The sequence below is a fragment of the Magallana gigas genome, chromosome 8, assembly GCF_963853765.1.
Source record: "Magallana gigas chromosome 8, xbMagGiga1.1, whole genome shotgun sequence".
NCBI classification, from domain to species: domain Eukaryota; kingdom Metazoa; phylum Mollusca; class Bivalvia; order Ostreida; family Ostreidae; genus Magallana; species Magallana gigas.
Genome location: NC_088860.1, coordinates 18,629,214 through 18,657,175, shown reverse-complemented (window position 1 = coordinate 18,657,175; position 27,962 = coordinate 18,629,214). Strand labels below are relative to the sequence as shown.

Below are 27,962 nucleotides of genomic sequence, written 5' to 3'. Positions count from 1 at the left end.
ACCTCTTGTTTCCAAGTTTACATTTTTTTATTCAATCGTTTGAATTAAGTTTTAATTGCATTGTACCAGTATTCCTGTATTCAATTTGCTCGAGAAGTTGGACATTTAATTCACTAGGCCAGTCGAGGGGTGTTTTTTTTTCTTAATACAAAGGTTTATTTCTCTTAAGCAAAGATGTTCTTTAAACACGGTAGCCATTCTTTAGACCTGGTAGCCCGAGCATAAGTTATTTGTTGTATTCTCCAAGTCAAGCTCTTTGTGTGTAACAATCCGTCAATTTCCTTGTTGACATTTGGAACAGAGAGTGGTAAATCTCCAGGATTGGATTAAGGGTAGAGGGTCACTTCTGAACAACTGTCGTGAAATATCTTATCTGTGCCAATTGTCATGTAAGTGTGTAATCTTGTTTTCTCCCATAAATTATCGAAGTTCTCACTTCATGTTTGAATTCAAGGTAAAGATTCAAGATAGAAAGTGTAATATATCTGAGAATTCATACCAAGGTATACCAATTTTGTGTTTATTTTGCATTCACAGGTAACAACTCTGAAGGAATGTAAATTGGTCAATTTTGATGTTCCCTTATTTGTAAGGGGATTTAATATCTTTTTAGAAACCATATATGTAGACATGTATGTTCATATTTTACCGGTATTGCTATATTTCCTTTGAAGTTGTAATGCAAGAGTTTTTGTTTTTCTCTTTATTTGTTTATATCTTCTGGATATACCTCATCAAATTCAAGATTTTTGCACTCATGCTGAACTGTTGATAAATAGAAGCGTTGTATAACCTGTAAGTTATTGCCGTATTATGATGCTACTTTCGTTTATTTTACAGAGTACAGGGAGTTGATTAAAGGCCTCCTTGTGGATTCTGATCATCTTCCTAATGACCCCAGGATGGACAGAATCACAGGCTTGTGGGTGGATCTACAAAAAGACAACAGGTAAGCCTGCTCAAAACCCTGCCATCCCCATCCCAACCAACCTTCTCTTTGCAGCTATATTATCAATGTTTATAATATTCTGTGTCATATCATATATCTTTGAAACGAAGTAGCACACTATTTCCTTGCAACAGAAGCTGTTTATTCAATGTTGTTATTAACTTCTCTTAGTTTACCCGGTAATATAGATAAATTCTGATGTCACAGTGATCATGTAAAATCTTAACTAAGTTAAAAACCTGTGTTAAAGCTGCATCTTGTTTTATTGTGAATTTTAATTACTAGCTATTGCATGAAAACACTCATATGTAGCCTTATCTCACCTGCATATTTAGGGTACCGGTAATTAAATGAATCGTTTAAAAAATTCTTGAATCATTGTAGTCATTGATAGCCTTTCATAGTTGCATGATGATTGCCTGAACAATGTTCTGAAGTACAAACAAAAAATAAGAGTAGGCTGTGAAATATCATTGAAAAATTGCTCTTATAGTAGCCAAGGTTTAATATTTAATTTAGAAATGTTTTAATCAACATTCTTTAATTATAACTTTTGTTTTAAGATTTTAACCTTTAGTGGATGTAGATAAAAAAAAAAGTATTAAGCATTTGTGAATTTTATGCATATTAAAAATCATTACACCTGTATTAGAAACTCATATGATCAAATAGCATTTAAGAAGGCCAATGTTTTATTTGACCACGAAATCGCAATGTATAAAATATGTAGGCTGAGCACGAATTTTGATATGCTGTGCAGTAATCTTCTTATTTATTTTAATACTTTGAAATTTAAGTTACTAGAGTTAAAAATAAATCTATTGTGTTTTTATTAAGGGCAGCATGACATTATATGAACATTCTTTGATTTAATTGTAAGATTTGAATTACTTTCCTAAATACTGCTTTATAGTCCCCAAGGGGCTATAATTGGATTTTATTTTGAAATTCCAGTCTTTTTCTGTAGCACTTTTATGTATTATATACATGTAACACCTGCACTCTAAGAGATATAGCTATTTGATTAATTTTAGGAGGCATCTTTTTGTAGAATAGTTTCCTCTCAGATGTGATTGCATTAAAAAATGTCTGAGATTGATGAGTAAGTACGGAATGAGTGTGAATTGCTAAAATCACTTGCATTTCAATGCAACAGCATTTATTTTATGAAACACATAACCCAGTGTGCTGAGGGCAAAGGTTATTCTTGCAGAGTGCTAGTTTAGCACATCAGTTGATGTTTTAGCACATTTTGTTTTGGGACAAAGAAAATGTAGTGCTATGATTTTGCATTTTTATGACTATAAAAGCAATGTTTTCTAAAAGAGAGAGAGAGAGAGAGAGAGAGAGAGAGAGAGAGAGAGAGAGAGAGAGAGAGAGAGAGAGAGAGAGAGAGAGAGACATTTAGTGCTCTAAGAGAGAAAGAGAGAGTGCGTAATGTGATTCACTTTTCAAACATTTGATTGCAATATTTAATGCACTACCAGTGAATTGTCAGTGCATAATTTTTTTTATTTCGAGTTCTTCACAAACACTTTAAAGTCCCTGTCACTGACTTTCAGAAATAACTCAAGTGCATGATCTCCCCTCGTTAAAAAGCTACATAAGATTTCTATATTGATTCACTCTTTGTGATTTGTATCTACGGGAAAAATCAATTGTCTCTTAACATTTTAAACTATAGCTAGGGTCTTTGAGGGAATAAATTGGATTTGTCTTAGGAACTTTAAAAGAGGATCTTAGATAGGACACAGGAGTATGGATTTTTGGTGAGATCTGACTTGACATGTCTTTGCCGTAGAAACTGTCAGAGTTTGCGTGATTTTTATCTCTTGTCAGCAGAGTATGGAAGAACTGTTTAAATACGCCATGAATAAAAGGTGAGGTCCTCAAAATGATCAGTTATACACCTACTGTATTTCATTGATTCTATTATCAATTCATCTGAGATGTTTAATTAGCTCCAAGGTATTTGCGGGTAGATTGCTAAGCCACTCGGAGCTGCTGAGTGATATGTGTACATTGGGATCTGTTAGGTTTGAACGGCAATAGCTGATGTACACATATAAGAGTTGTACAGAGTGGTACCCCGGGGGCGCTTGCCTCTGCTTTACTGAGACCTCGTAAGTACACATTTTTCACAGAAACGGACCGATTTCACCTGAATTTCTGGATTCCAAAGTTTTACCAGCGATAGTGTTCTAAATGGATATTTTGTTATTTTCAGCTAGCTTTTGCCAGGCTTTTAAGACATGGATTTGTGATTCAAAGTATACAAGCTTATTTTTGCATATAGATATATATTAGATTAGATTATTGTGTGAAAGTTGGAATTATTTAAAGATTTTAAAGATTGCAGGGTTTATCGTATAATGCAACAGAACTGAATTCCTATTGAATAGTCAAATAAGACATACTAGTAATTTCATACTAACATTTTATTCTCAAAATTTTACCATAAGAACTTGTACAATATGGCTCTAAGCTCCTACAAGGACATTTACCAACAGTTCTTCAATGTAGGATGCTTAGGTTATGAAGCTAGCTAGACCTTACCGTAGACACGAGGAGATAATTTCCATGTAAAGTCATGAGAAGCAATCCTCGTGGATTTTAAAATCTCGCTTTTATTCAGACAGTTTTGAATTATAGGAAATTATAACATAAAGTTGGTGATCACAATTTTATATTCTTACGATTTGATACAAAACAGCTGATTCGCAGAATTAAGAACTCACGTGAAATAAGTAATTCACAGAATTGAACATGTTGAAATGGTGGGTGTTACAGGTTACCAAAGGGGGTGTTAACGGCAAGTTGTGAGGCGGAGCTCCAGGAGTTGATGAAACAGATTGACATCATGATGGCCACCAAGAAGAAGGACTGGGAGCACCAGATCCAGAGTCTGCAGAGTAAGGTGGAGCTCAGGGACAAGGAGAGCCTGCTGCAAAAGTCCACCATTGACCAGAAGCACAAAGAGGTAGGACCCCTCAGACATTGGCTACATTAGTAGCTTTTAGAATATGCTGGAATTGCTTATTAGCTTGAGAAGTGATAGAGGATGGAAGGATTATTTACTGACTATTTTTAAATGCTTTAATGCTAGCAATTCTGAATTTTCTTCTCCATTTAGGATTTTTTTTATTGTCTTGAAGATTTTGGGGTTTATAAAGATGAAAAATCTGGGAGCTCAGAATCAAGACAGCAAGAATTGAAACCATTAATGTTTTATTTCCAGTTCACTCCAAATCAAAATACATGTATTAGAGATTTTCCCATGAGACATATCTCAAAATATCTCAAATAGTTTACATGTATATACAGATGTATATCATGTGCAATTTACCAGTATCTAAACTGTGAGCAAATTTTTGTGTATCACAAACTATACTGTCATTCAACATACAAATAATGTTGTCAGCAGTTATTTTGAACTTATTCAAGCACTTGGTTGGAAGACATCCATTCTTATGGATTTTAAAGACCCCAATCTGTGTAAATCTGCATAATCTCACTGACAAAGAAATGTATTGCCCCTTGTTAGAAGTCCAGAATAAAATTAAGCCAAGGATTAATCCAGGCAAGATACATCTTTGGTGATTATTGTGGTCAGATAAGCCTTTGGTCAGTGGCTGTATATTGCTGAATATTTCAGATAATTCCAACCTCTCTGGTGAGATCTGGGTGTTTGGCTTTAATAATCTTGAATGTGTAGATTTTCTGTGTTCTATGCGAACTTTTATTAAGTACTTTTATTCTTCATACTTTGGTTGTCATTGAGAAGTTTTGCTAAAACATTAATACATGGGCAGTACTAAATAAAACCAGAGTGAGGGATACATTCAACTCTCCTATCTATCCATTTTAAAGGCATACCATTCCTTTAGTCTTGAATTGATGCAATCTAGCAGTAGATTTTATACAAAGCAAAAACGATAATGCTTCTTTGAAAAACAATAATAACAGCATATTAATTTTAATATTTTTGTAGAATAAAAAATTGTTTATTTTTTTTTCTCATCTTTTTCAACATTATTCTTTTAAACAAAATTTAATGCAATTTAATTTTAATCTTATCAGAAATCAATTGACATCAGCATAAACTATTAAAGCCCAAGTCAGTGGCTAATCGGCTTTTAACGTCGGGGCAAACACAGACAAAAAATCATTGAACAGATTTTGATTAGCTACGGTATTATCGTATGCAAAACTTGTAATCACATGCGTCCGTGAGAAAGGTCTTTCTGAGACGGCAAGGTATTGTGTCATATTTTATTCTTATTTTGAAGAGGTGTCCATTTTCCCCCCAAATGAAATTCATGTCAGACTCTGCAGAGTGGGTGGGTAGCTTCTGTTATCTCTAGCGGGGACTTTTTTTAAAAAAATTAGTGACACTTTGGGACAAATGAAGTGCATGCATGTCTGCTGTCTTTGTGTATGAAGTGATTTTTTTTAAAAAATTAATTATTTAGTGTTTTCAAAGAATTAAAGCATCTCTAAAATTTTAACCCTATAGTGAGGTTGCTCAGCACTAATTTTGGGAACTGTTTTACTGTACCGTATAAATAATTGTATTGAAGTAATTTAGTCCCCTTAAAGTTCAATGAGATTTGTGAAAGTGAAGCTTAGAATTTTATGAATTTGCTCCCTACCGTAATTTCATTTTTGCCAGTGTTCTTTCTGATATAAAAAAAATATTTGTGTTTACAGATTGGTCATCTGAGACTTCAAGTGGAGACAATGGAGAAATCCCACCGGGAATTAGTGACTTGTTATGAGCAGCAATTAACAAACCTTAAAAGTGAGGTAAGGAGATGCCCCTTTCATCTTTTAGTGTAATTCAATTTTATTCTGATTTTCTAAAATTTGGTTCGATTTGATTTCAAATCCGGTTTCTAATCTTTAAATGTAAATTGTGATATTTTTTTTCACAGGTCCAAAAGGTAAAGAGAGATTATGAGAGGCTTAGCAAAAAACATGTAAAACAGATAAAGGAACATCAGAGAGAAAAAGACAAAAGTCACACGGACCTTCACGAGAGTTCATCTGAGATAGGGCGCCTCAACAACAAACTTCTGGTATGTACATAAAACTGAAATAGCTAGGGTACCTCAATGGTTGTACATTAGTCTGAGATAAGGCACCTCAACAATATATTACTGGTTTATGCATAAATCTGAGATAGGAAACTAAGATAAGGCACCTCTACAACACTTTACTACACTTTAATGGTTCTATATTTTCTATTCAAAAAAATGAATTATTGGGCCGCAAAAATAAATCACAGTTATGTACATAAAAATGAGAAATGGTGCTAAGCAAAATGCTATAGAAAATATATATGTACAAAAACTGAGATGGGTAATCAACAAAAAATAATAACTGGTACATGTATTTTGATAAAACTGAGATGTAGATCAACAATGTTATTTGGAATTGGAGTGACACAACAACTGCTATGCATATATAGGGTTACTCAACAAACAATTACGGATTTGATTTGTTCGTAAAACTGAGATAAGGTGACTCGTTCAACAAAAACTTACCTGTCTAAGCCTGTACATGTACATTTAACTGAAGTTAATACATGAAGTGATGATTTTTGGAATTTCTTCAGTTGCAGTGTCTTTTTCATGATAAGCGTGATATATACCATTGGTTTGATTGATTTGGGTTTGAATCCTCAATAAATTATTATGAAAGATAAGGGAAATCTTGAGTATACAAATAACACGTTATACAAGTATCTGATACTATACCTGAACAAGAATGAGTTAAAAACTGTGATAAATCAAAAGTTGTGAATAGAAACTCCCATATCAATTCAACATTAACGTTCATTTATTTGTTTAGAACAAAAGTAAAGCTAACATTCTGTAACTTGTACGACAGGAATATCGGCAGAAAGCCAAAGACTGGGAATTACAGCGAAGGACATTCCAGAAACAGATCGAGGCTTTGGACTCGCAGAAGAAGGCTCTCTCAGAAAAATGTGAATTTATTCAGGTAATAGACAATATTTGTGTATATAACCATATACATGTACTCTCATTCAACATCTTATGCAATCTTGTTAAAATTTGTTTTCACATCTTGCTACCTGAATTTGCTGGTATTATTGATTTAACATTGCAAAATTACAATGTGTATGGCAATTGCATTTATATATCTAAATCCTAACTGAAGCAAAGACTTTACTTGGATTGAAATAATATACATTTGTCATATCAATCAGCTAATAACATAATGCACTAATAATTTTAAGAGTAACATGTAAATAACTTTGAATATTGAGAAAATTTTGTTGATCAAATAAAATTCAATTACCATTGATATGGTATTACTGAAAAATTATACTTTTATGGTTTTATTATGAAAATAAATACATGTCAGTTGTTAACTTTATCTGAATCTCATAAACTGTAATAATTTATGTACTGCATGCACAGTAGTTTCTCTAGTTACTTAATCTGTATGCCTGCAACACAATCATGTACATTGTATTGCACGACTGAGAACTAAGTTTCACGGCCATTTTATTTATCCCTCACGGTATCATCTTCACAGAGCCAGTCTCAAACCTACCAATCTCAACTCGATCGCAGAAAACAGATGCTGGACTCAACCGAGTTGAGTCTAAAAAATCAAATATCTCAGTTGGAGGGCCAACTTGAGCGGACTAACGACACACTAACCTCACAGGTATACATGTACTTACTGATCTACGTATGCGTGCAGTGAACTTAATTACTGTAATCAAAACTCTCCATTTCCCTTGAATAAACATGTACTGGAATTCAGAATGATTTTTTTCTCAGCACATTTGGTTTATTGATTTTTATTTACTGGTTGCAGGTATAATAAGCTATGTGAAATAACGATTTTTACAGAGTGTAACTACAAATTTTCGATAAATTGTTTGCATTTTAGAGTAGTACCTGGAAAAATAATGATACAAATTTTGTAATAACTTTTTTCATGTTAACTTACTTTATATATTAAGTCCAGTCTATTAAGAATAATATTTTAATCTCTGATTGTACATTAAATTGCCAAATCACAAGCATTTTCAAGCTTACAGATGTGGATATATTGAATGGTATTGACACTCAGGTGGAAGACCTCACAGTGAAATCATACAAACTCTGCAGTTTCTTGCATCAAGCACAGATGCACTATCTAACTGTATATACACTGTAGGAATGCATATGTTAAATAAAAATAATATATTTTATCCAGGAAACAAAGGTTGAAAAGTTGAAGTCTTCCCTTGATGATGCCATGAGCGCTCACAAAAAAGCAATGGATGATAATGAGAAACTTTTGAATGACCTTAAGAAGGCCAACAATACAATCCGCGTAAGTTCACGACAGGCACTGCCATTTTGATTTTTTTTATTAATAATTTATTATGATTGATATTCGTAAACCAGACCAGTGTTCTGTATTCACCTGAAATTGCTATAGCTATACATGTATTGGTAGGTTTTACATTTACTGATATTAGCTTTCGTTTTCTTACTCAGAAATATGAGGAGGAGAAGGGGGAGTTGGAGACAGAATTGAATGCTAAGGAGGACCTGCTGAGGGCTCTAGATGAGGACAAAAGTATCCACAGTGAAAGTATGACAAAGATGGAGCAGACACTTGCGGAGAAAGACGAGATTATCAAGTGAGTTAACCCCCTTGCCAAAACCATCATCCATCTGTGTATTAAATCACTGCTTTCTTGTGAGTGGATAAAAGAGATTTTAAATTTTGATGTAATGATATTTACCGGTAATACATTTGCAGATCTTTGAGTGACATAAGACACAAGGAGGAGAGTGATCAGATACGACTGATGAGAGAATCAATGGAGGATGCAAGGGAGGAATCCAGGTACGAGAAATATGGCATGGTCAATGAATGTAGTGAAATTTTAAATGAATTTTTATTAATTTCAACAGAGGAAATAGTAAATGGAATGTTACTTGATATCAATGTTTGTGCCTTTAATGTTGTGTAGGATGTGTAGGAAAAATGAGAAGGAGTTAAAAGAGGAGTTGTCTAGTTTAAAGTCCCATCTCCAGCGAGCAGTGGAGGACTGTGAAAGGCTGTCCGATCAACTGGAACAAAAGGTGAGGTCAACCAAATCCAACAAGTTAATTTGTAGATGTATTCATTTATTGGCATTAACATGCAGTAATAATGCATATACATGTTTATGGGGTGGATTCCAATGCAGATATAAAGTTTGATATTTCAGAACTGGTTTTAAAATTATTTCTTTTGTCTATACCAGAAAAATGAGCTGTCCAAATTAGAAAATGGAGAATTGAAGAGAGTGAAAGCAGAAGTCAATAAACTGCGGGAGCTGCAGCTCTCCCAGAAAGATTCCTATGAATCAGAAGTCCAGGGGCTGAAGGTAGAGATTTCACGCTTGACCAAGGATCTGCATGATCGCACTAAAACCATGTCTGATCTGAGTGAGGAATCGGGCCAGATGGAGGCTCAGCTCAGAAATGATATGGAGGCTCAAGAAAGGAGACAGGCAGAGCTACAGGTCTGTTCTAAACTTGGCACTGTTTGGGCTGTTTTTTTTCATTGCAATCATGCACCCACACATTTCATCACCAGCACTCAAAATGCAAGATATATTTTTTCCATTTCTTTAGTCATATTTCTTAGGATTTTCATTTTGCATAAATTCTTACTGTCCCTCACCTTTTGATTAGTTTCACTAAGTTGAATCTCATGATTTAAGAAAATTTAGAGAAATTATTGAGCTACATATATTTATGTATGTTAGTATAGAAGAGCCAAAAACATTTTAGGCTAGAGAAATTATCACAGCACTTTTAAGAAAATTCACTTTACAGTAAAACATGGTTTGTACAAAATGTTATTAATTAGAAAAAAAAAGATTTGTTCCAAGAAATTTCTGTAATGTTACAAAATAATTGTGTCCTACACGTGTTTTACTGTGTATCACAATCATCACCATATCTCCATCACCAGTAACACATTATCATCCCGCATGGTGGCTTCTCTCCTTGACACTAACTCTCTTAACCTGTGGCTGTTTGAAGGCTCCTAACTCTGTTTTGTTGTTCAACTTTGTTCCCCTTAACTAGGTTGCAAATGCACAGATTGAAGCACTAAGACTAGAAAACCGTCACTTGCGTCAGACGATTTTACAGCAAGCCAAAAATGACTCTGACCAGGACAAGATTCAGGAGCATCTGAAGGCAGTACAAAACGCCTATACCACCACCATAACTAAACTGGAGGTAAACTGCACGAGGAGAGGAATGGAAATGTTTATGAAAAATATATACTGAGTTGGGGAATTCCTATAGGAGTTTATAGCTTATTTCATTAATTTAAAAGTTATTTTTATTTCATTTTTTGTAATACCCGGTAGTAGTATTTTTCTTTATTTTTATTTTTCATTGATCTCTTTTTACTTTTATTTTCATATCATTTTCATTTTCAATACATTTGTTGTTGGTTTTTTTTTTAATTTTAGATTATTTCGAATTGAAATTGAGTGCTGAAAAGAATACACTTAATTTATTCAGAATATTATGAATTATAATTTATGCTAAATTAATTTGTTAATTAAATTATATAAATTGTTTATTTCATAATTTATAATATCAGCAAGATTAAAAAATTGTTGAAATTTAATGCCATCTAAGATTTAAAATAAAAAATCAGTGTCCAGTGTTACTAAAGTTACTCACAAATATCAGAGTTGATGGCTATATTTTTCTCTTTTTTTTTAATTTGTAAGATGACTAAGAGTTATTACATTTACCGGTAACAGTAATGGTAAACTCTTTGTAAACTCTTGAAAATCAATCAAAATCTGAATTTGAAGCTATTCTTTGTATTTTGATGAATACTAGTTTGTTTTGCTTTCAGCTGATCAGAAACTTATCTGTCATACAGATGCACTATATAGCTATAATAATAATTTTTTGAATATTATTACAAATATTTGCAAGATAATTGATTTAATGATATCAAATGAACATTAAATGTTTTAATTTGTGAAAATGGTTGCATATTTTGTTGAAAGTAAAGATATTTCATACATTTTTCCCATAATATTTAATAGTACATGTACTCTGATAAAATTACAGCAAGAGAACCGTCAGTTGCGAGACGACCTGTCATGTCTGCGAGAGGAAATGAATGAAATGGAGGAGAAATTTGAAGAACAATTACGACTGGCTCTCAGAGACTCAGAAATGTCCGCCCAGAATATGAAGTCCAAAGACGATAGGTCAGTGTGTCTAAGTAAAGTAGATTGTACATGTACATATGTATGTGCCAAACTCTGCGCATTATTTAATTCAGGTCTTATACCAGATGTCAATTCATTGTAGATTTTCAATCATTGCTTAGTGTCAGCAAGAATTTTTTTATTACAAACATTGTTACATACCAACCAAGTTCATGAATGAGACATATTTGCAAATTTAAATATTGAAAAGAAAATATGCCAAATAAAACCCAAAGAAATAAAATTTGTACACAGTAATCACAGTATGATGATTTTGTCTTTCAGGAGGCTCCAGAGGGCGGGGGAGGAGTCCCAGCGTAAGTTTCATGCCCTACAGGAGAGACTGGACTCCACGGTCCAGCGGTACGAGGAGGAGATCAGCTACTTACGCAGTCAGAAGGCGCGCCTCGAGGAGCAGCTTGACATGGAGAGGAACAGCAACTACAGTACGTTGGGAATTATGGCGTGTATGTTTAACAGTAGTCAAGAAGAGTTCTAATGTTGTAATTCATGAGCACATTAGGTATAGACCTGATATTGTGACAGATTGTCGCCATGAATCATATTATCCCAAGTCAATCACAAAATAAAGATGTCACAAATAAAAGTTGGTTTAAGGTATTGTGGAGGACTTCAATGTCAAAAGAAAGTGGAAACTTATCCTACCAAAGATATTGCCTTTAATTTAGATACATATACATGTATCTGTATTTTGAATGGTTTTATATGTTCTTGCTTGCTGTTCCAGGCCAGCCAGTGAATGGAATGGACCATTACGATGTTGAGATTGGAGGAACGAGGGCTAATGGGGATGGAGAAGTTCATCATGAAGCAGACAACAGTTTTGAGACAGTCCTCAGTAGTCAGGCCATGTCTATCTCGGAGAGTGTCAATGACTACGGAATTCATGAGGAGTATAATAATGTAGAGGTAACAGATCTGTTTGCATTTTTCATAAACTGCAATCATATTTGCTCAATCCATTTGAATTTATCTATATTCTTTGTGTGATTAAGAAAAAATGCCCAAATTAAGCTAGTAATTAAGTTGGTTTAGGTTGATAACGCATCTTAAATTCAAGAGAAACTGAGTTTGGATTCATAATGTTTGTGATTGTTATATGTATTTATGAATACATCTTTCAGGACTCGCACTCGAGAAATTCTGTATCAGAAAGATTTTTAGCTGCAGAAAATCAGAGAGCTAGAGAACTAGAAAGACTCATAGACTCGCACATAGAACAGCTGAAAATAGGAACAGAAGCAACACTGCGTAAATATAACGTCAAGAGATGATGCCATGTTCCCTTGTGATGTAACTTATTCCTGTGTTCAGTCCACTTGTTGAGAATAGGGTGATTTTCTGCACCCAAGCAAGAAATTTCTGTGATATATATATCGTACAATGTGCAATTTAGATATGCTATCAAAAGGTATCTGAGGAGCTGAGGACTTAATGTCTCAGGTGTGAATAGAATGCAGTTTTTGTTCAGCATGAGCACTCATTTAGCTGAGAATGTGTCCTTTGATATTACAGCAAATGAGACAAGCTGAAAGTGACTACCGATTCTCCATGTTTATAAGAACATTATCATTGGATGTGTTAACGTTTGTATACGCACACAATAGGACTGTGATATTTGCAGAGGGTTGTACAAGTTTGTACAATTGTATTGATTTTACATATTCATTATTTATTTAATTATATGATGTAATACTGATTACTGTTGTGTAAAGTGAGATTATGAAATTACTTTATTTAACAACTATAAGAAAAAAAAATGTATGTATTAATTTATAATGTACATGTAAAAATACCATTATTCATATTTGTCAATCAAATTTGTTATCTAATAGGTTTTATGTTGCTAAATACATAAGAGTATATTCTAACTTAAGAAAATGATGACACTGTAATGGTATTTATCATTACATTATATACACTGTATTTAATTTGAATCCCTGATATTGTTTTTTTTTCTACTTGTTTCTTGCACTACTGCACATTGTTATTTCTTTTGTTGACGTTTTTATCGCACATGTTAAACAAACACTATTACATGTTCCTGTATTACATTTCTTGTTATTACTGCATGTACCAGTGATTTACAGAACTTTTTCTGCTGCCACTTGAGGGATAGATACCAACTTGTATCTTCAGCATGAAACTTCAATGAATTTTAGAGCACCCTAAGAAGTAAAAGTTAGACAGTTTTAACTTTCATCAATATAATGAAATGTTCTATACTTCAAAATTATATTGTAAATAAATTATTTTTTTTAAACTGATCATTTGTAGTTTGTTTTTTGATTAACTTTGTTTCAAATTACTTGTGCGCAATTATTCTTCTTTTTTTTTTTTTCCATGATGCCAACATGTGATGATATTAGCAAGATAGATCTGTGATTTTGTAAATGTTGTCTTCTCCTACATATCAGTAGTACTAGCTCTCTCAAATGGCCATTTCCAAATTCTGAAAGATAGCCTTATTAAATTTAATACCCCATGCATATTATCACTTTATGAGCATAATTCATTGAAATTTTATCAAAATTTGCTGTTACCCATTAGTGATAAGTCTAATGACTTACTCCATAATAGATAATACACAAGAGATATAAAGAGAAGCAAGAATGACTGGATTTTTGATGGTCTGTGCTCTAGGACTAAGAACATAATTGAAGCCAGTTGTGACAATGTTCTTATACACTATAAATGCTGATATGTGCTAAAATTGGACAAAACTATGAAAATCATGATCAGTTTACCGGTACGCAAAGACCATGATCTGTACAGCTTGCTTATTACAGTAATAACATGAAAAAGACAAAAAAGGATTTCAACGACTTTAATCATGTTTATACATTAAATTTTGATATGCAAAAAACACTTCTTAACCAAATAAACTAAATATATATCCATAAAAAGAATAAGCTCTTTTCAATAACTTGTACTAAGACTTTATAAACATTCTCCAGACATAATAAAGCACAACCAGCATTAGGAATATAATACTGTGTGTAATATTTGATCAGCTCCATAAATGTATTTATCCAAAAATATATTTGTCTACGTAAAACTAATTCAGCAGTATATTCCACAAAGATAATGCAAGGTGTTCAGCAGTAGGTATGTGCATAGTGTAATACATGAATCCTAAATCAGCCATTTATTGATGTAAAGTACATGTATTAAAATAATAATCATTGTGACAAATACCAAATCCCTACTATGTGTAGAATGATATGTGACCTGTATTTTTAACAACAACAAAGGGAGTAGACATACTAGTATTCAAAGACCATTCACACCATCTTTCCGGAAGCCTTTCAGACCAAAAAAAAAAATATAAAACGGGAACAATAGATATGAAGGGTAACAAATAACAAACCATAAATATATGTCAATATCACAGAGGAGAACTACATCCATATACAGATGTGTACAAAAAAAATGTGCAAAATATCGGAAAAAAATATCTATTGATGTATGATCACGGATTGAAGAAAAAAGACAAAAAAAGCATATGTGACTAGGAGACGAAATCTATGTTGAGCTACATGTACAAGCGTAAAACGTGAACAGCACAAAAGCACAGTGAACTATAGGCTGACTAATTTGAAGAAAAAAACTACAATTAATTGCTGCAGAGTACATAAAAGCAGCAAGATTTGGCAGCGTGTGTGCTTCAGTCTATGTATAAGTACCAATGTATACATATAACTATATTGCCATTCAAACTTGCAAAGAATATAAAAATATGTTCTACACAAAACACTTATTCCACCAGACTTGATATACAGAGATAAAATCACTTCTTCAATTCCAAAACTTATATCCTAATACAATCCATTTATAACACAAATGAACACAGATATGGAATACAATGAAATGCACAGCCTTTAACTAAGGGCAGGGATTGGAGCCTGCTTGGTCTTCTTTGCTTCTTGTGATGCTATCTGATTGGCTCTCTCTTGCCTCAGGCGTTCAGTCTTCAGGGCTTTTGAGGTCACATGAAGGGGAGGTAATATTTTGTCTATCTTGGGAGACTTGGGAAATTTCAACAATGTGGCTACTTTGTGAAGCATTTTCCTTAAAGAAATAGATATTGATTTTTTAATTTATTATCTTTCATACTATATTTACCGGTTCAATAAATGAAATTAAGCTTGCAGCATAGTCTTCAACTTACTCTACTCTGATTTTCTGCTCCTCCAAATACAAATGGTTTTCATCAATTTCTTTTGGTGGAATCTTTTCAACATGGTTTAGCTGCAAACATAATACATGATAAAACTTAATACATTTAGTTAGTACCAGTTCATCCTATTTCTACTCATATTCAAACATTTATTAAGGATATCTATATCAATCAATATACTGTGGAATCATTTTTATTCGTGGGGGCAAAGTTCGTGGGTAGCGAAAAATTTTCTGGTTCGTGGGAACATAATTTCGTTGGTAGTGTAATATAGATTAACTTAAATAAATATTAAACAAATGATTGTGTATAGGTTCGTGGGGATGTAAATTCATAGGTAAGGGTTACCCACAAAAGCCACGAACATTGGTCCCACATGAACAATGATGATTCCACAGTATGTAAATCCATCAAGTCCCACCTTGAGCCTTGACCCCACGTTGAATCTCTTTCCTCTGTCTCCACAACTGAAGTCCAGGACCATTCTCTCCTGGGAGAGGATCCGGACCCCAATGTATTGATTCAAACTGAAGTGGATTGGTTGGAATGGAGGGGCGTGTACATGAGTGACCTGATCCTTCCATAACCACTTCCTCCTCTTGGCCCCCGAGTCGTCCAGTTCAATTCCTCCCAACTGGTCCATGCACAGTCTGTAAGAGCCAAGAGTTTATCTTAAAATTGAAAGCGAATGAGTGACAATTGCAATATAAGGAGCTTTTAGCATTGCATGTCTTATCAAGTAATTTTACAAACTGTTATATAACATTTTTTAATTTTTCTCGTTATTTCATAAATGAGATAATATTTTTACTATACCTTGAAAACTACAGCTATTATTTTAAATTCCCAGTTTATCTACCACTTATAATAAAATTTATACTTCAGTATAAACAGCAAAAATATTTGCTAGGGATGATATTTCATAATGTTTTGTTTTTAAACATCAATTTTTTTTTATCAAATTGATTTAATAGATCTAAATGAGCCATGAAAAAGAAATCCCATGAGGCAACAATTTTTTTCTCAAAGCATAAAAAAATTGTGATATTAAATAAAATAACTATTTTTCAATGACTGGTGTAATGAGTTACCTGACTACTCCATTAGGGTGATAACAAGAAGCGTATCCGTTGGGTTCAAACACTGCCAGTACACTGGACTTCTCCATCTCTGCATGCACCACATAGTTAAACTGCCCTATCTGTACAGAGCTGATAGCAATGGCCAGACTACCTGATGGGTAACTTGAAGCAGTAAAGGAAAGATTTAAAACCTGTACTGAAGAATTTAATTTCAACACTATTTTTGGTAGGCTTTTTACTTTACACTTTACTTGCAATGAATTATAAAAGTATTAAAGAGAATTGTATGTACAGATTTTAATTGACATGCATATTAATTGAGCATATACTTCTCATTTAGAATAGATGTACATTTCATGTAATTATCTAGTATTGTAAATTTATATTAAAACTTTCAATAGTTATCTAGATGACAGAATAATTAAAGTAAAGAAAAGGATACAATATATTTCCTGTTCCATCTGGGAACATAGTCAGGAACTTCTGTCCACTTTCATAAAACTTCTCCACCAATCCCAGCTGAAAAAAAATGACAAGAATATAAAACATTTTCATTTTCACCCCCAAAATAATATAGCAATACTGTACGGTATATTCTTATAAAATCCCGAGAAGCACTCCTTGCATATGTTCATTTTCATACAGCTGTGAATTACGACGTACATTCTGACAAAATTTCAGTGTTTTCATTTTTATAATTTCACAATTTGACACAAGCATTACAAACTGGCATATGTAAGCCACAATAAATCTCTGCCCCAATTCTTACCCTTCCGCTCCTGATGAGGTCAATGTTGAGGGGCTCCGGTATGAAGGCGTCGTCCCCTTCGTCTGCGGTGAGGGGACTGGGGGGCCTGACTGTCCATCCCTCCTCCAGACATTTCTGGGAGGAGAGCTGGTAGTTTATTGTTTTCATCTTCTGGGCAACTACAAGGTCACAGACAATATGGTTTTAGAGAGAGAATATAATTACATGTATCTGACAAAAGAGCACAGCAAATCAACTTAAACATAAATGAAACATAAAGCAATGAATGATCAAAACAAACCTTGACAGTATCTTAATAATTATACAAATGTGTATGTACTATGAGACATTCATCACATGCAATCTCTACCAGTAACCATTAAATGATACATGGATATTAATTCATGCTAGGGTGCGTGACACACGCTGTGTGTTAAGATATGTGTAAAGCTATATGTATAACTTAGCACACCTTATAAGCATTTGGTTTAATGCTTTCAATGACGTGTATTATTGACAACTACATGTAATATGTGAGCACAATCCCATGTTGTTCCTTGATATACATCCTCCTGATACATGTACATACCAGTATATAGATTCAAGCCAATTCATGAGTAAGTTTTAAGTACTTTGTAACAACATATTCCGTTCATTAGACTCAAGATACAGCTGTTTTGTAATTGTAAAGAATTAGGTCTACAAGTAAGAACTATCAATATATATATAGACAACAAGTATAATATAGCCACTCCTCCGCTCCACTGAGCTTATTCTACCTGCCAGCCCTGACCGACTTTCAGGATTTCGGAGTTCTGCGTAGGTCAGTATTTTTTCCGACTTTTCCGCCTGTCGGCTAGCACCAGAATGAGGTGCAGACAGAATAAAACTGCTTGTGGACCTAGATTTATGGAAGCTTAACCCAGATTTGGTGGGAGTTTTACCAGGTGAATCAAAAGTTTCATCTGTAGTAGACAAATAAATCACATGCATTGTTTCTAAAGAATTTCTTTTTAAACTTTGTATATTACAGACTTTGTTACTCAGAAAAATTAAATTATAATTTTGGCTTTATTCATTATTCGACTTGAAAATTGAAATTTGAAAAACATTTATGTTGATCAATTAAATATTATTCCTAGCTCTTTCTGATAAGCAAGGGTCAGTGGAATCTGGTTATACGAGTATTTAAAAGCATTTTGCTAAGTAAAATTAAATCCTTTTCAGCAGAATATTAATGTAAAACTTTTAACATTTATGATCTGCTCTTTGAAAATGGTGAATTACAATCTTACATTTTTTTCCAAGTTGTAACTAGACAAATTGTTAACTTCACATTTCACAATATTTCCGTTTAAGCAACAAAGGACAGAGACACGCAAGGGGGAATAATCCAGTTGTTCCGTGCCAACACAGGACAAGACTATAACGCTACAACTTTCTTAATAATAAACTTCTCTCTTCTCATCAAGCAACTCTTGTGTTCCTTTAATAAAACTTTGTGACACACACAATATCTATGTTAGGCGTATGTGTAGAATATTGTGTTTTCTACAATGAATATATAATCATCTAATAAAATCACACACACACACACATCTAAAGGGAAATAACGCTGAAATTGCACTGCTCTTTAACAAGCTAACACACATTTGAATTTAGTAACCCTTTTCCATACATTTTTACTAGCTAGCTAAATGTCTGCAAGCTCCCTTACCAAGCTTGTCAGCAAAAAAAAGAAGCATTCTTAAGGGGAAGAACTCTGTACGTATCATAGTTTATCACACACATCAAACACTGGGGTAAGTTGCTACGGTACTGTGAGGATTAGGGGTAATATATCTTTGTCAAGCTAAATAGATAATATCAAAATGACCAAGAACCTATGTTCGGTAAAGGCGGCGGTGGGGATTGGCTGTCTGTAAGTGTCAAAAAATTATATCATGATATAAAATACAATCCTAAGAGAATAATTTTCTGTATGACTTGCAATGTAGAGGCGTGTTCAACAGAGCGAGCGCTCGTAAGCGTTGCCAAAATTCCCTATACCCGCAACACAAATTTTGGCGAGTGCTCACAAGGGCTTGCTCTGTTGAACTCACATCAGGTTTCATTAAAGCATTGATGGAAATGATAAATGTAAAGTTTGGTCAACGGTTAGAAATTATGTAATATACAATATCATGCACTTTGTAAAATACCCATTTCAAGTCAGTTTGGGGGATTCTGCAAAATATGATAAAAATGCTCTACATGTATTTCTGAAAAAAAACCTGACCAATGTCATATTAAAGGAAATGAATTAAATTTCTATGATAATGTCACACATGTAATTGTTTATCACCCATATTTGTATCAATATGTATACAATTCAATATATGTATATGGGTTGAACATACTGTACAAACACCAGTTGTAGGCTACCAGTATTGAGCTGTTAATACATATACTCAATAGATGATTTGTTGAAAGTTAAATGCCTAAAAGTACACATATTGATTAGTTGCTAGTATGAAGTACACGTTGATTGAAGTTATCTATTTACTAGCATACCTATATCCCCATAGACATTGTGGAATGCATCCCACTGGAATTTTTGGCGACTTCTAAATGCTGGGAATGTCAAAACAGGCAGAAAGACAGAGAGCCAAAGACAGGCAGAGAGATGAAAAAGAAAGACATGAATTCATCAGGGAAGGAGTAAAAGAAATGGAGATGATCAAGAAATATAAGAATACATGTATATTGAAAGATTTGTTAGTATGAATTACATTAATATTGAATGTTCTCGGGTTATACTGTGGTTTCATTAAAATTCGTTGAATTCCAATTTTTGTGGATTTCGTAATTAATTTGATCCACGAAATTAAGTGTTCATTGAAGTGCAATTTCTATTAACATTTTGTATTGATAGGGTCATTGGCCACGAATTTACTTATCCTTGAAACTGTGATTTTCACTTTATCCACGAAAATTGATACCCTTGAATATTAATGAAACCACAGTAATGAATAATAGATGATTGGACAGTTAAGTCAAAGTGATTATAAATTTTGAATAGACACAGTATAGTATTTGAATAGGTAGTATCTTTCTGCATAAGTAAACAAGTATTAGTATAAAAGAGCTCTGATATGCGACCTGAAAATTCAATGTACATGTACAAGGACTGAAGCATGCTGAATGACTCTATTCAGTTTGGTGCTATTTTTTTCTTCGTGATTGGAATTAGGGTAAAGGTCATAAGGGTCATTTGAGAGGCACCTACCCAGATCTTTGTACATATTCTGTGCATTCAGGCCTTGTCTTCGAAAATTTGGTCTAACAGCTAAACCACACACAAAATAACGCCAGGTTATACAATCATTGAAATCTGTGCTAGGTCTGAGGCCAAAAATAATGAATAACTGGTATGCGTCCATATTGAACTTAATGCTGTATGTGAGAAATATTTAGGCCATTTCATCACAATGACTTGGGAAATAATGATTTACATTTTTTTCATATTATATAAATAGTGCCTGTTTGGGAGGGTAACAGTTAAAATTGACACCCCGAGAAAACCATTGTCAACCGACGCGAAACGGAGGTTGACAATGGTTTTCGAGGGGTGTCAACTTCAACTGTTATCAGTCCAAACAGGCACTATTTATTTTATTATACCGAATGTCTTAATTTTAGAGAATTTTTTACTACTTTTATATAGAAATGACATGAATTCTACGGCGAACCGTACGCACATGATTTACGCGCATGTAACAATTCGTTGTGTTACCCATTGCTAAGTGTGTTGCTAACGCTGAGGGTAATAGAACGGATTATCAACTGCTTCTTAACCAATCAGATTTCAGTATTTGACATGAAAGTATAATAATTACATTTGTTTACATTTGTTCACATTATTTGTAGCCTCAGATGATCAAAAATTTGTATGGAAACCAAACTTTTGTGAATTGTCATTTTATAATAATTATTTTATATTAATTAGTAAATTAAAAGATTATTACAGTAATGTATACAAACTACAGAACTTCCCAAAAGTTTGATTCTCCAATGGTTATATATGATCAAAGTTTAGAAAAATTAACACAGTAAGCAATTAATAAAACTGGTTTATGAATTAAATTAAAAAAAAGTAAAATAAGAGCTGAAAATATTTATTAATCTAAAGATGGATGTTAAAATCATTAGAAAGGATATTTTCACTGTTAATCAAAGTGAAAGGAATAAAAAGGGGGGTCAAAATAAACCCATATAAATACAAGTTACAGGTAAAAATAACAAATGTTCAGTAGCCCTATATATACCATAAGTACATTGCTTCAATGTAGAGCAACAAGCAGCCTCTATAAATAATGTGGTGGTAAGGGGGGTGTTTAACTTACAAGAATAGAAATTGGACTGTTGCTGGAATCCAGAAGCCTCTTGTTGTTTCCTCTGCATTTCTTTTTCTCTCATCCTACAAAAAACATTTACCAGTACATTAATTAAATTATTTCATCCAAACAAGAAAATAATACACGTACCATAGTTTGCTTCTGTATAAGTAAAGGCATATTTTCTCAAGTCTTTACCTCTTTCAGCATATATATATATATATTTTCACAAAGTTTCAGTTAGTTTTAAAAAGAGATAAATTAAACCAAATGTCTTTAATTTTCTCTTTTCATATCAAGTTTTGGTATTTTATTGTTACAGGCAAATTAATTCAATACTTTGACAAGAAGCCAACTCAATGTTGCTGATCAGTCACTTATAACTATATACAAATTAACACAAGTATCAGTACAAAAACTTGATCTTGTTGTAAGTCAATAATGCCTTTAATTGGGAGAAGTCACACTTTTCACACAATGTTTCTCCAAGTTACCTCTGCAGGGCTCTTTCTTTAGCCACCTTCCTATCCTCCTTGGAGCTTCCGTAGTGCGGATGGCTGGAGATGCTGATTTTCTTGGTTGCGTTCAGGTGCTGAGTCTCCATCGCCTGGGCCTGTTCAGTGGTGTACTCCACAAACTCACGGTACTCATTACAGCAGTACAGCTGATCCGGAGGGACCGTCTGCTGCTGCTCAAGAGTCGGCCATGGCTGGACAGCATGGCCGCAGAACTCGCATGTGCCCCCAAACATACCGTGAATGCGACCCTGCTCGTCTGTTTCTGCTTCGTCTTCATCTTGAGCACGCTCAGATGGCTCACTGACCTCGATTTCCTTCTTTTCTGACTCTCTGTTGTACTAATAAATATATACAAATATGAACTGACAACGCACAAAAATTGCAATAAATATATACTTTTATATGTATATAAAAACGTGAATATACCATACATGTAATATGTTTGCACAAAATAACGGCGGTAAAAGTATATATTAAAAAAGATATTTTCTGCTTAAAACTTAATATTTGATATGTGATTTCTAGATAAAACCATGATGATATCATATTATAGACAAACGTGCCAGATTTATGCTACCCAAGAACTCCAAATTGAAAATTTAAGCATGCAATATGCCATGCTTTTTATAAATCTAAGATAAAAGAATAATTATTTTTCTAAATCATAAATAGCAAATGAAAACAAAAATGTCAAAGGAAAATAAATTTTCCCCAACATATAATTCAATGTGGTATAAAAAATTTGATATTGCAAATTTGTGCCAGCATTAGAAATAGTTTACCTGTCCTCAAGAACTCATAGCTGTTAAAAAAGACAGTATGACCTCTAGCAAAGTTCAAACAAAGCCTACCTTTCTACTGAATGTCTAAAGCAAGATATGAAAGGTCACAACAGTATTGTTAATTAAGATTCTGGAATACAAGACGTGTTTTGTTATATATCACATTGCAGTTGTGCATATTGATTTACAGGTACGACATCTTTTGCCTCGTGCAAGGTAGAGGAACATTTGTAAATGGAGTTTGCATTTGCATTAAATTAAAAGCATTTTCAGAAAAAACATGTATTAAGAAACGAAAATGTATACTAAATAAATTTAAAAACAAATTTAAAGATTGATTTGAAGCATGTTAGTAAAAAAAATCGTCACATATACACAAAAAGCTTTTTTTTCCATTTGTGTAATGCAGTAATTAAATTAATTTTATCAATTACCGGTATATCTATCTTAATTCTTTAGCATGCCGTTTATTTTTACAGTCAGTTCGATAATTAGTATTTTATGAGCTGAAGGTTTGTTGTTAAATGTTTCTATGAATCTCAAACCAAAACAGTAGCTGCAATGTTAGTACATGTACTGGTTACACAAGTTGTTTAGTTAACAGAAACACCAACACCTCTGACTATTAGGGTTATTAATCTCTACTCTAATAATGCCACACCCTGAAACACTAAAGCTCTAGGCAAGCCACAACCATGTTACCTGCAGGATTTGCGGTGGACCGATGCTAGGCATGAAAGTGCGATCATCCTGCACTTTCCTCCCTGTATATTCCTCTTCATCTGAACTCTTTATCACAACAATAATACTCATTTCATATTTGCTTTTCATATTTGACTTTCCTTAAAACATCAAATACTCCTGGGACCTTCTTGGAGTTGAACTTATAATTGTACATGTTAAAAGTAATCTACATGTACAAAAGACTTCGAAATATCGCATGAATTTTAAAATGTTTATTTATCAATAAGCGTTTTTTAGTCCTCACTCCAATTTTTGTTTTCTGCATTTGTATCAAAATCAGATAAAATGAATCATTTTTCATACACGATGTACTTATTACTCATACCATTCTGGTATACAAGAATCTTTTATCGGTTTACAAATTACAAAATACAATTTCTGATTGCAACTTGCTTCAGTATTTGATTGGTAAAAATATCAAATCATAGACTACGCTTTTTACACATTCATGTAAAAACTAATTTGCCTATGTCCCAATGACAATGACTTGAATGTTATAAATAGCAAACTGTTCAAATTCAGTTAATTTTTGTAAAACTTTGATAGTTTTTACTTCATTTCATTTCTTAAATAAATTTTGTTTATCTTTAAACAGCATGAAATTACTGAAACTGTGTGAATTCTTACCGTATCAGAGTCACTGCTTAGCTCCAGCATAGGAACACCAAACTCGTCATTGATTGGATAGGGGGAGGGGCCAGAGGGCTCTTCCTGAACAACGGGGATGTCGGATTTAGAATCCTCTTTTTTACCTGCACAGGACATAAAGATATTGAATTCAAGCGTTCAATGTCAGTTTCCTCCCTTGTGTATTAGATAAAGTTTTATTGTATTAAATTCTTCTCATTAGGCAGGGACAACTATTAAAGGAATCTTTAGGAATTTTGTTTTTCCTTGGTAATTAATTTAGACAAGAATAATTTAATTCAAAACAAGGTAAGAAATCTTTGATTGTTTAAAATTATTTTCATTATCTCTTCAAGGCAGTTACTGAATGTTGTTAGAAAAAATATCACATCAAATATGTGTTGTAAGTGATGAACGGCAGAGCTCTTTGCAATGGTTTGGGAGAGTAGAAAAGTTGAGACTTGTTACAGGTTTACCTAACTTAGGAGAGAGGAGGTCATCTTCTTCGTGCAGAGATTGCAAACCTGAAAGATGTGAAGAAGTGAGGGAAAAGTGCTCCTACTACACAACACACCAGTGTAAATTAGATCCACCCCACAAAAGGTGCAATCATTCAATGGCTTCAAAAGTTCACCACACACCATTATTTTGTGTACTCAGCTATCAGTGTTTTATAACAAATAAACTTATATCATTTACATGCTAATCTATTTACATTCATACCACCAGAATTGTCATTAAATCTATCACATGAATAAACTTAGCATAACTTAAGAAAGATTTACTTCATTTTTTTTCCTGAAATTATGTGTAACAAGAACTTGCTCTTTTACAAACCAAATACATGTACATGTATTTATTTAACTCCTCCTTTTGATTAAAAAATACCATAGATCTGACGTAATTAAATGTATTTTTTAAAAACTTTGAAGTTCATGCAGAGTGCATTATTATGATCACTTGTGTTTGCATGATTATTCTGTGTGACTCTGTCACTTCACAATTTGATGTGATCAAAAATAAACCTTTGGAGTCGGATTTAGTCGGAGTGGAACGAGAGTCTTTCTTTTGTTTATTATCCTTCTCTGTAACATTGTTCCAGTCAATGAAAATTAATACTGTATACAGGGAAATATTTGCCTCCGTTTTATTTTCACCCCTTTCGCCCTGTTGTCAGAGGGCGAATTTAAGACTGGACAAACTTCACATTACAAATAATATCTCTGTTTGCAATTGTAAAAGGGCGAAAATTACATGGGATGAAAATAACCCTGTATACAGTATGTTACATATGTTTCTTTGATAGATTTATAGCTTCTTTTAAATAAAAAACTGAAATTAAAAAATCCAGCATGACTTATTTACTAGTTTTTGTATATAATATATATTTCTTTCTGAAAACGCATATAAAATGTCTTATCCAAGTACATGTGGTTATATTTGAAAACCTTTCTATTTAAAAGAGATAATGTGACTGCATGATGCCTCTCTTTACTTATTTTATTTTAGAGAATGCAGACACATGCAATGAGTTCATATGAATAAAAATCAATGTTCCATTTCTTCAATAATTACTAAAAAGAGAGATGTAAAGTCTATATTCCCAGTGTTAAAAGCTTTGACCTAAGAGTGTTGGAAATCCAGTTAGTTTTTTAGACTTACTATCTCTCGGCCCCAGAAGACGAGCCTTTCCAGACTTTTCCGCCTCTTCTAACCAATCCCAGTCAGTCTGAGTATTTTCTGTGATAAAAGTGACTTCACGGCCATCATAAGTTTTCTTTTTCATAACCTCTGTCTTTCTGGATCTAGACTTTCTTCTGTTTATATTAAAAAATCAATAAATGTAAAGTTCAATAAAAACATGTACTTTCAATTGTTTTGTGTTTATAATCATAAAAATTACATTTATTGTGTTTTATTAACCTTATATCAACTGGCATCAATTTGCATGAATTTAGAAGATTTCAGATTCAAGAATACGTGTATATAGTTTTAAGATAAATTTGATCATCATGGTTTTACTTAAAATGAAAATTGTTAATTTGTCACTTCCAATTACAGAATACTTAGTGGATAAAGTCATTAAGAAAATGCCTGAATATTGGATTGTGATGAATATTGATGAAAAACATTAGATTATAATGCAATGATAATTACCCAGTAGGTGTTCCGTCTCCAGAACTTTTCTCGGTCCCTGACTCAGGTTCTGATGGAGCCTCCCTACGGAACCCTCTTAGCACGGCTGGTCTAGATTTTCCACTTCCTTGTTTCTGTCTGGCTGTTGAAGAGGCTGTGTAGTAGATAAAAAAAACAAAATGTTAAACTAACTAAAAAGGGAAAAGCCAGAATTTTATTCTAGCTTTTACACAAATATATAATGGATCCTTATGCAGGTAATAGCCCTAAGTTTACACACCTTTACTTAGTATACCATAGTAAATCCAAGGCGGACTTTCAAGTTTTATATATTCTCTACCACTAGCTGGAATTTTTAACTTTTTAAGCAAACGTCTTTCTAACATTACAAGGAATTTGTTCAAGGCCTTTCATTTTTACCAAAAATTATGACATCACAATGGTAGTGTCACGTTAAACTCTACATTGTGACGTCATTGCGTTTGATGTACTGTGACATCATAAACGACCGACAAACTTGCCATTTGAAGCAGTGGACCGTTCATCCTCATCTTTGGAGTTGATTTGTTCGTCCTCGGTTTCTGAGTCAGAGTTCGGGAGTTCAATTTCCTCGTTATCCCCACCGCCGCCTATCGGAGGAAGAGGTTTCTTCAGGGGGAAGCGGGATTCGGAAGCGTTGTCATCCGATAAAATCTCCATGCTATTTCATGTGTACCAATCCCAGAATGTCTACATAAAGTTTCAAATTCATTTGTCATTTTCATGATAACGTGGTGTCATTTAATAGTTGTGAAACGGTGATTCATGTCGTTCAGCAATCAAAAATTAAGCAATTTACAAGCATGTGATTGTTGCAATTATAATTTCGGTCGTATAATTTTCTCATCTCGCTTTTAATAATGTTATATTTATATCTGCAACGTTATTTTGTTATGTTTTGTTTTTATAAGCAATTTAAAAGGTGTGAAACGAGGTTTATTTACCATATCATTCCCCCTTGTCCTCCATCTTAGTTTACAAAGTGGTTGATAACGACGATCACATGACAGAAATAGACAAAAATTATTGGCTACCTGAAATTCAATAAATCGTTCCATTAAAACTCGCTTTAAAAGGGGGCACTTGCTACACTACACATTTTTTTTTACAAGTAATCCAAAAAGCTTTCCTGACTAAACAAAATTATTCAATGGAAGCATGCATGGATCAATGAGGCTATCTTTTAAGAAATTAATTTTAATTTTCGCTGCTGATCATAAATTCATAAACGGAACGTTTATTATTTAAGATTTTTCTTTGATCTAGTGCATGTACACCACTTGAAATTAACTAATTTCATTTTCTTTTAGGAATGTACATGTGTGTATCATTCAAATGATCGTATGTAAGCTTGAAAGTGAAAGATACAACAATCAAATTTTAAATTGTTTTAATTGTTATATTAAGAAATATTAAGGAAATAGAAATAAGGAAAGGATACATTCGAGTATGTATTATCTTCATTCGAAAAATCTTGACAAGCAATA

At 33.2% G+C, this 27,962-nt stretch overlaps 2 protein-coding genes across 21 annotated transcripts; one reads left to right on the top strand and one right to left on the bottom strand.

Annotated features, from left to right (window-relative positions):
* The first annotated feature begins 50 nt into the window (after positions 1-50).
* Positions 51-12,976, top strand: LOC105339702 (centrosomal protein of 63 kDa). 9 transcript variants are annotated; one of them, XM_066070216.1, is made up of 18 exons: positions 58-503; positions 841-949; positions 3,740-3,929; positions 4,605-4,622; positions 5,660-5,755; positions 5,884-6,027; positions 6,842-6,955; positions 7,517-7,651; positions 8,189-8,308; positions 8,476-8,621; positions 8,744-8,830; positions 8,958-9,069; positions 9,234-9,494; positions 10,066-10,221; positions 11,080-11,222; positions 11,508-11,689; positions 11,971-12,152; positions 12,368-12,976. In XM_066070216.1, exons 1-18 carry the CDS (start codon positions 440-442, stop codon positions 12,515-12,517), a joined length of 2,409 nt encoding a protein of 802 aa, XP_065926288.1. In that variant the 5' UTR covers positions 58-439; the 3' UTR covers positions 12,518-12,976. The 9 variants fall into 9 exon arrangements, with proteins under 9 accessions (XP_065926292.1, XP_065926295.1, XP_065926288.1 ...); XM_066070219.1 differs by having other exon boundaries at positions 65-389; XM_034472202.2 differs by having other exon boundaries at positions 75-503; positions 11,508-11,668.
* Positions 12,977-14,055: 1,079 nt separating this feature from the next.
* Positions 14,056-27,499, bottom strand: LOC105339704 (glutamate-rich protein 6). Of its 12 annotated transcripts, none has more exons than XM_066070179.1 (18): positions 27,420-27,499; positions 26,958-27,165; positions 26,458-26,590; positions 25,963-26,117; positions 25,326-25,385; positions 24,301-24,425; positions 23,632-23,718; positions 22,124-22,485; positions 21,639-21,712; positions 20,522-20,581; positions 19,137-19,172; positions 18,033-18,218; positions 17,275-17,432; positions 16,948-17,024; positions 16,515-16,667; positions 15,845-16,073; positions 15,415-15,494; positions 14,056-15,314 (listed from the first exon to the last, which is right to left on the bottom strand). In XM_066070179.1, exons 2-18 carry the CDS (start codon positions 27,133-27,135, stop codon positions 15,125-15,127), a joined length of 2,343 nt encoding a protein of 780 aa, XP_065926251.1. In that variant the 5' UTR covers positions 27,136-27,165; positions 27,420-27,499; the 3' UTR covers positions 14,056-15,124. The 12 variants fall into 12 exon arrangements, with proteins under 12 accessions (XP_065926251.1, XP_034328094.2, XP_065926256.1 ...); XM_034472203.2 differs by lacking the exon at positions 25,326-25,385 and adding an exon at positions 24,777-24,824; XM_066070184.1 differs by lacking the exon at positions 18,033-18,218.
* Between the last annotated feature and the right edge of the window lie 463 nt (positions 27,500-27,962).

Excerpts from the sequence above, each read along its gene's own strand:
- LOC105339702 (XM_066070216.1), top strand. The coding sequence starts at position 440 with ATGTTTGAATTCAAGGTAAAGATTCAAGATAGAAAGTGTAATATATCT. Across the intron at positions 8,831-8,957 it reads GATGCAAGGGAGGAATCCAG|GATGTGTAGGAAAAATGAGA; the intron begins GTACGAGAAATA and ends AATGTTGTGTAG. Across the intron at positions 9,495-10,065 it reads GGAGACAGGCAGAGCTACAG|GTTGCAAATGCACAGATTGA; the intron begins GTCTGTTCTAAA and ends CCCCTTAACTAG.
- LOC105339704 (XM_066070179.1), bottom strand. The coding sequence starts at position 27,135 with ATGGAGATTTTATCGGATGACAACGCTTCCGAATCCCGCTTCCCCCTG. Across the intron at positions 21,713-22,123 it reads AAAGAAAGAGCCCTGCAGAG|GATGAGAGAAAAAGAAATGC; the intron begins GTAACTTGGAGA and ends TGTTTTTTGTAG. Across the intron at positions 15,495-15,844 it reads ACGTGGGGTCAAGGCTCAAG|CTAAACCATGTTGAAAAGAT; the intron begins GTGGGACTTGAT and ends TTATGTTTGCAG.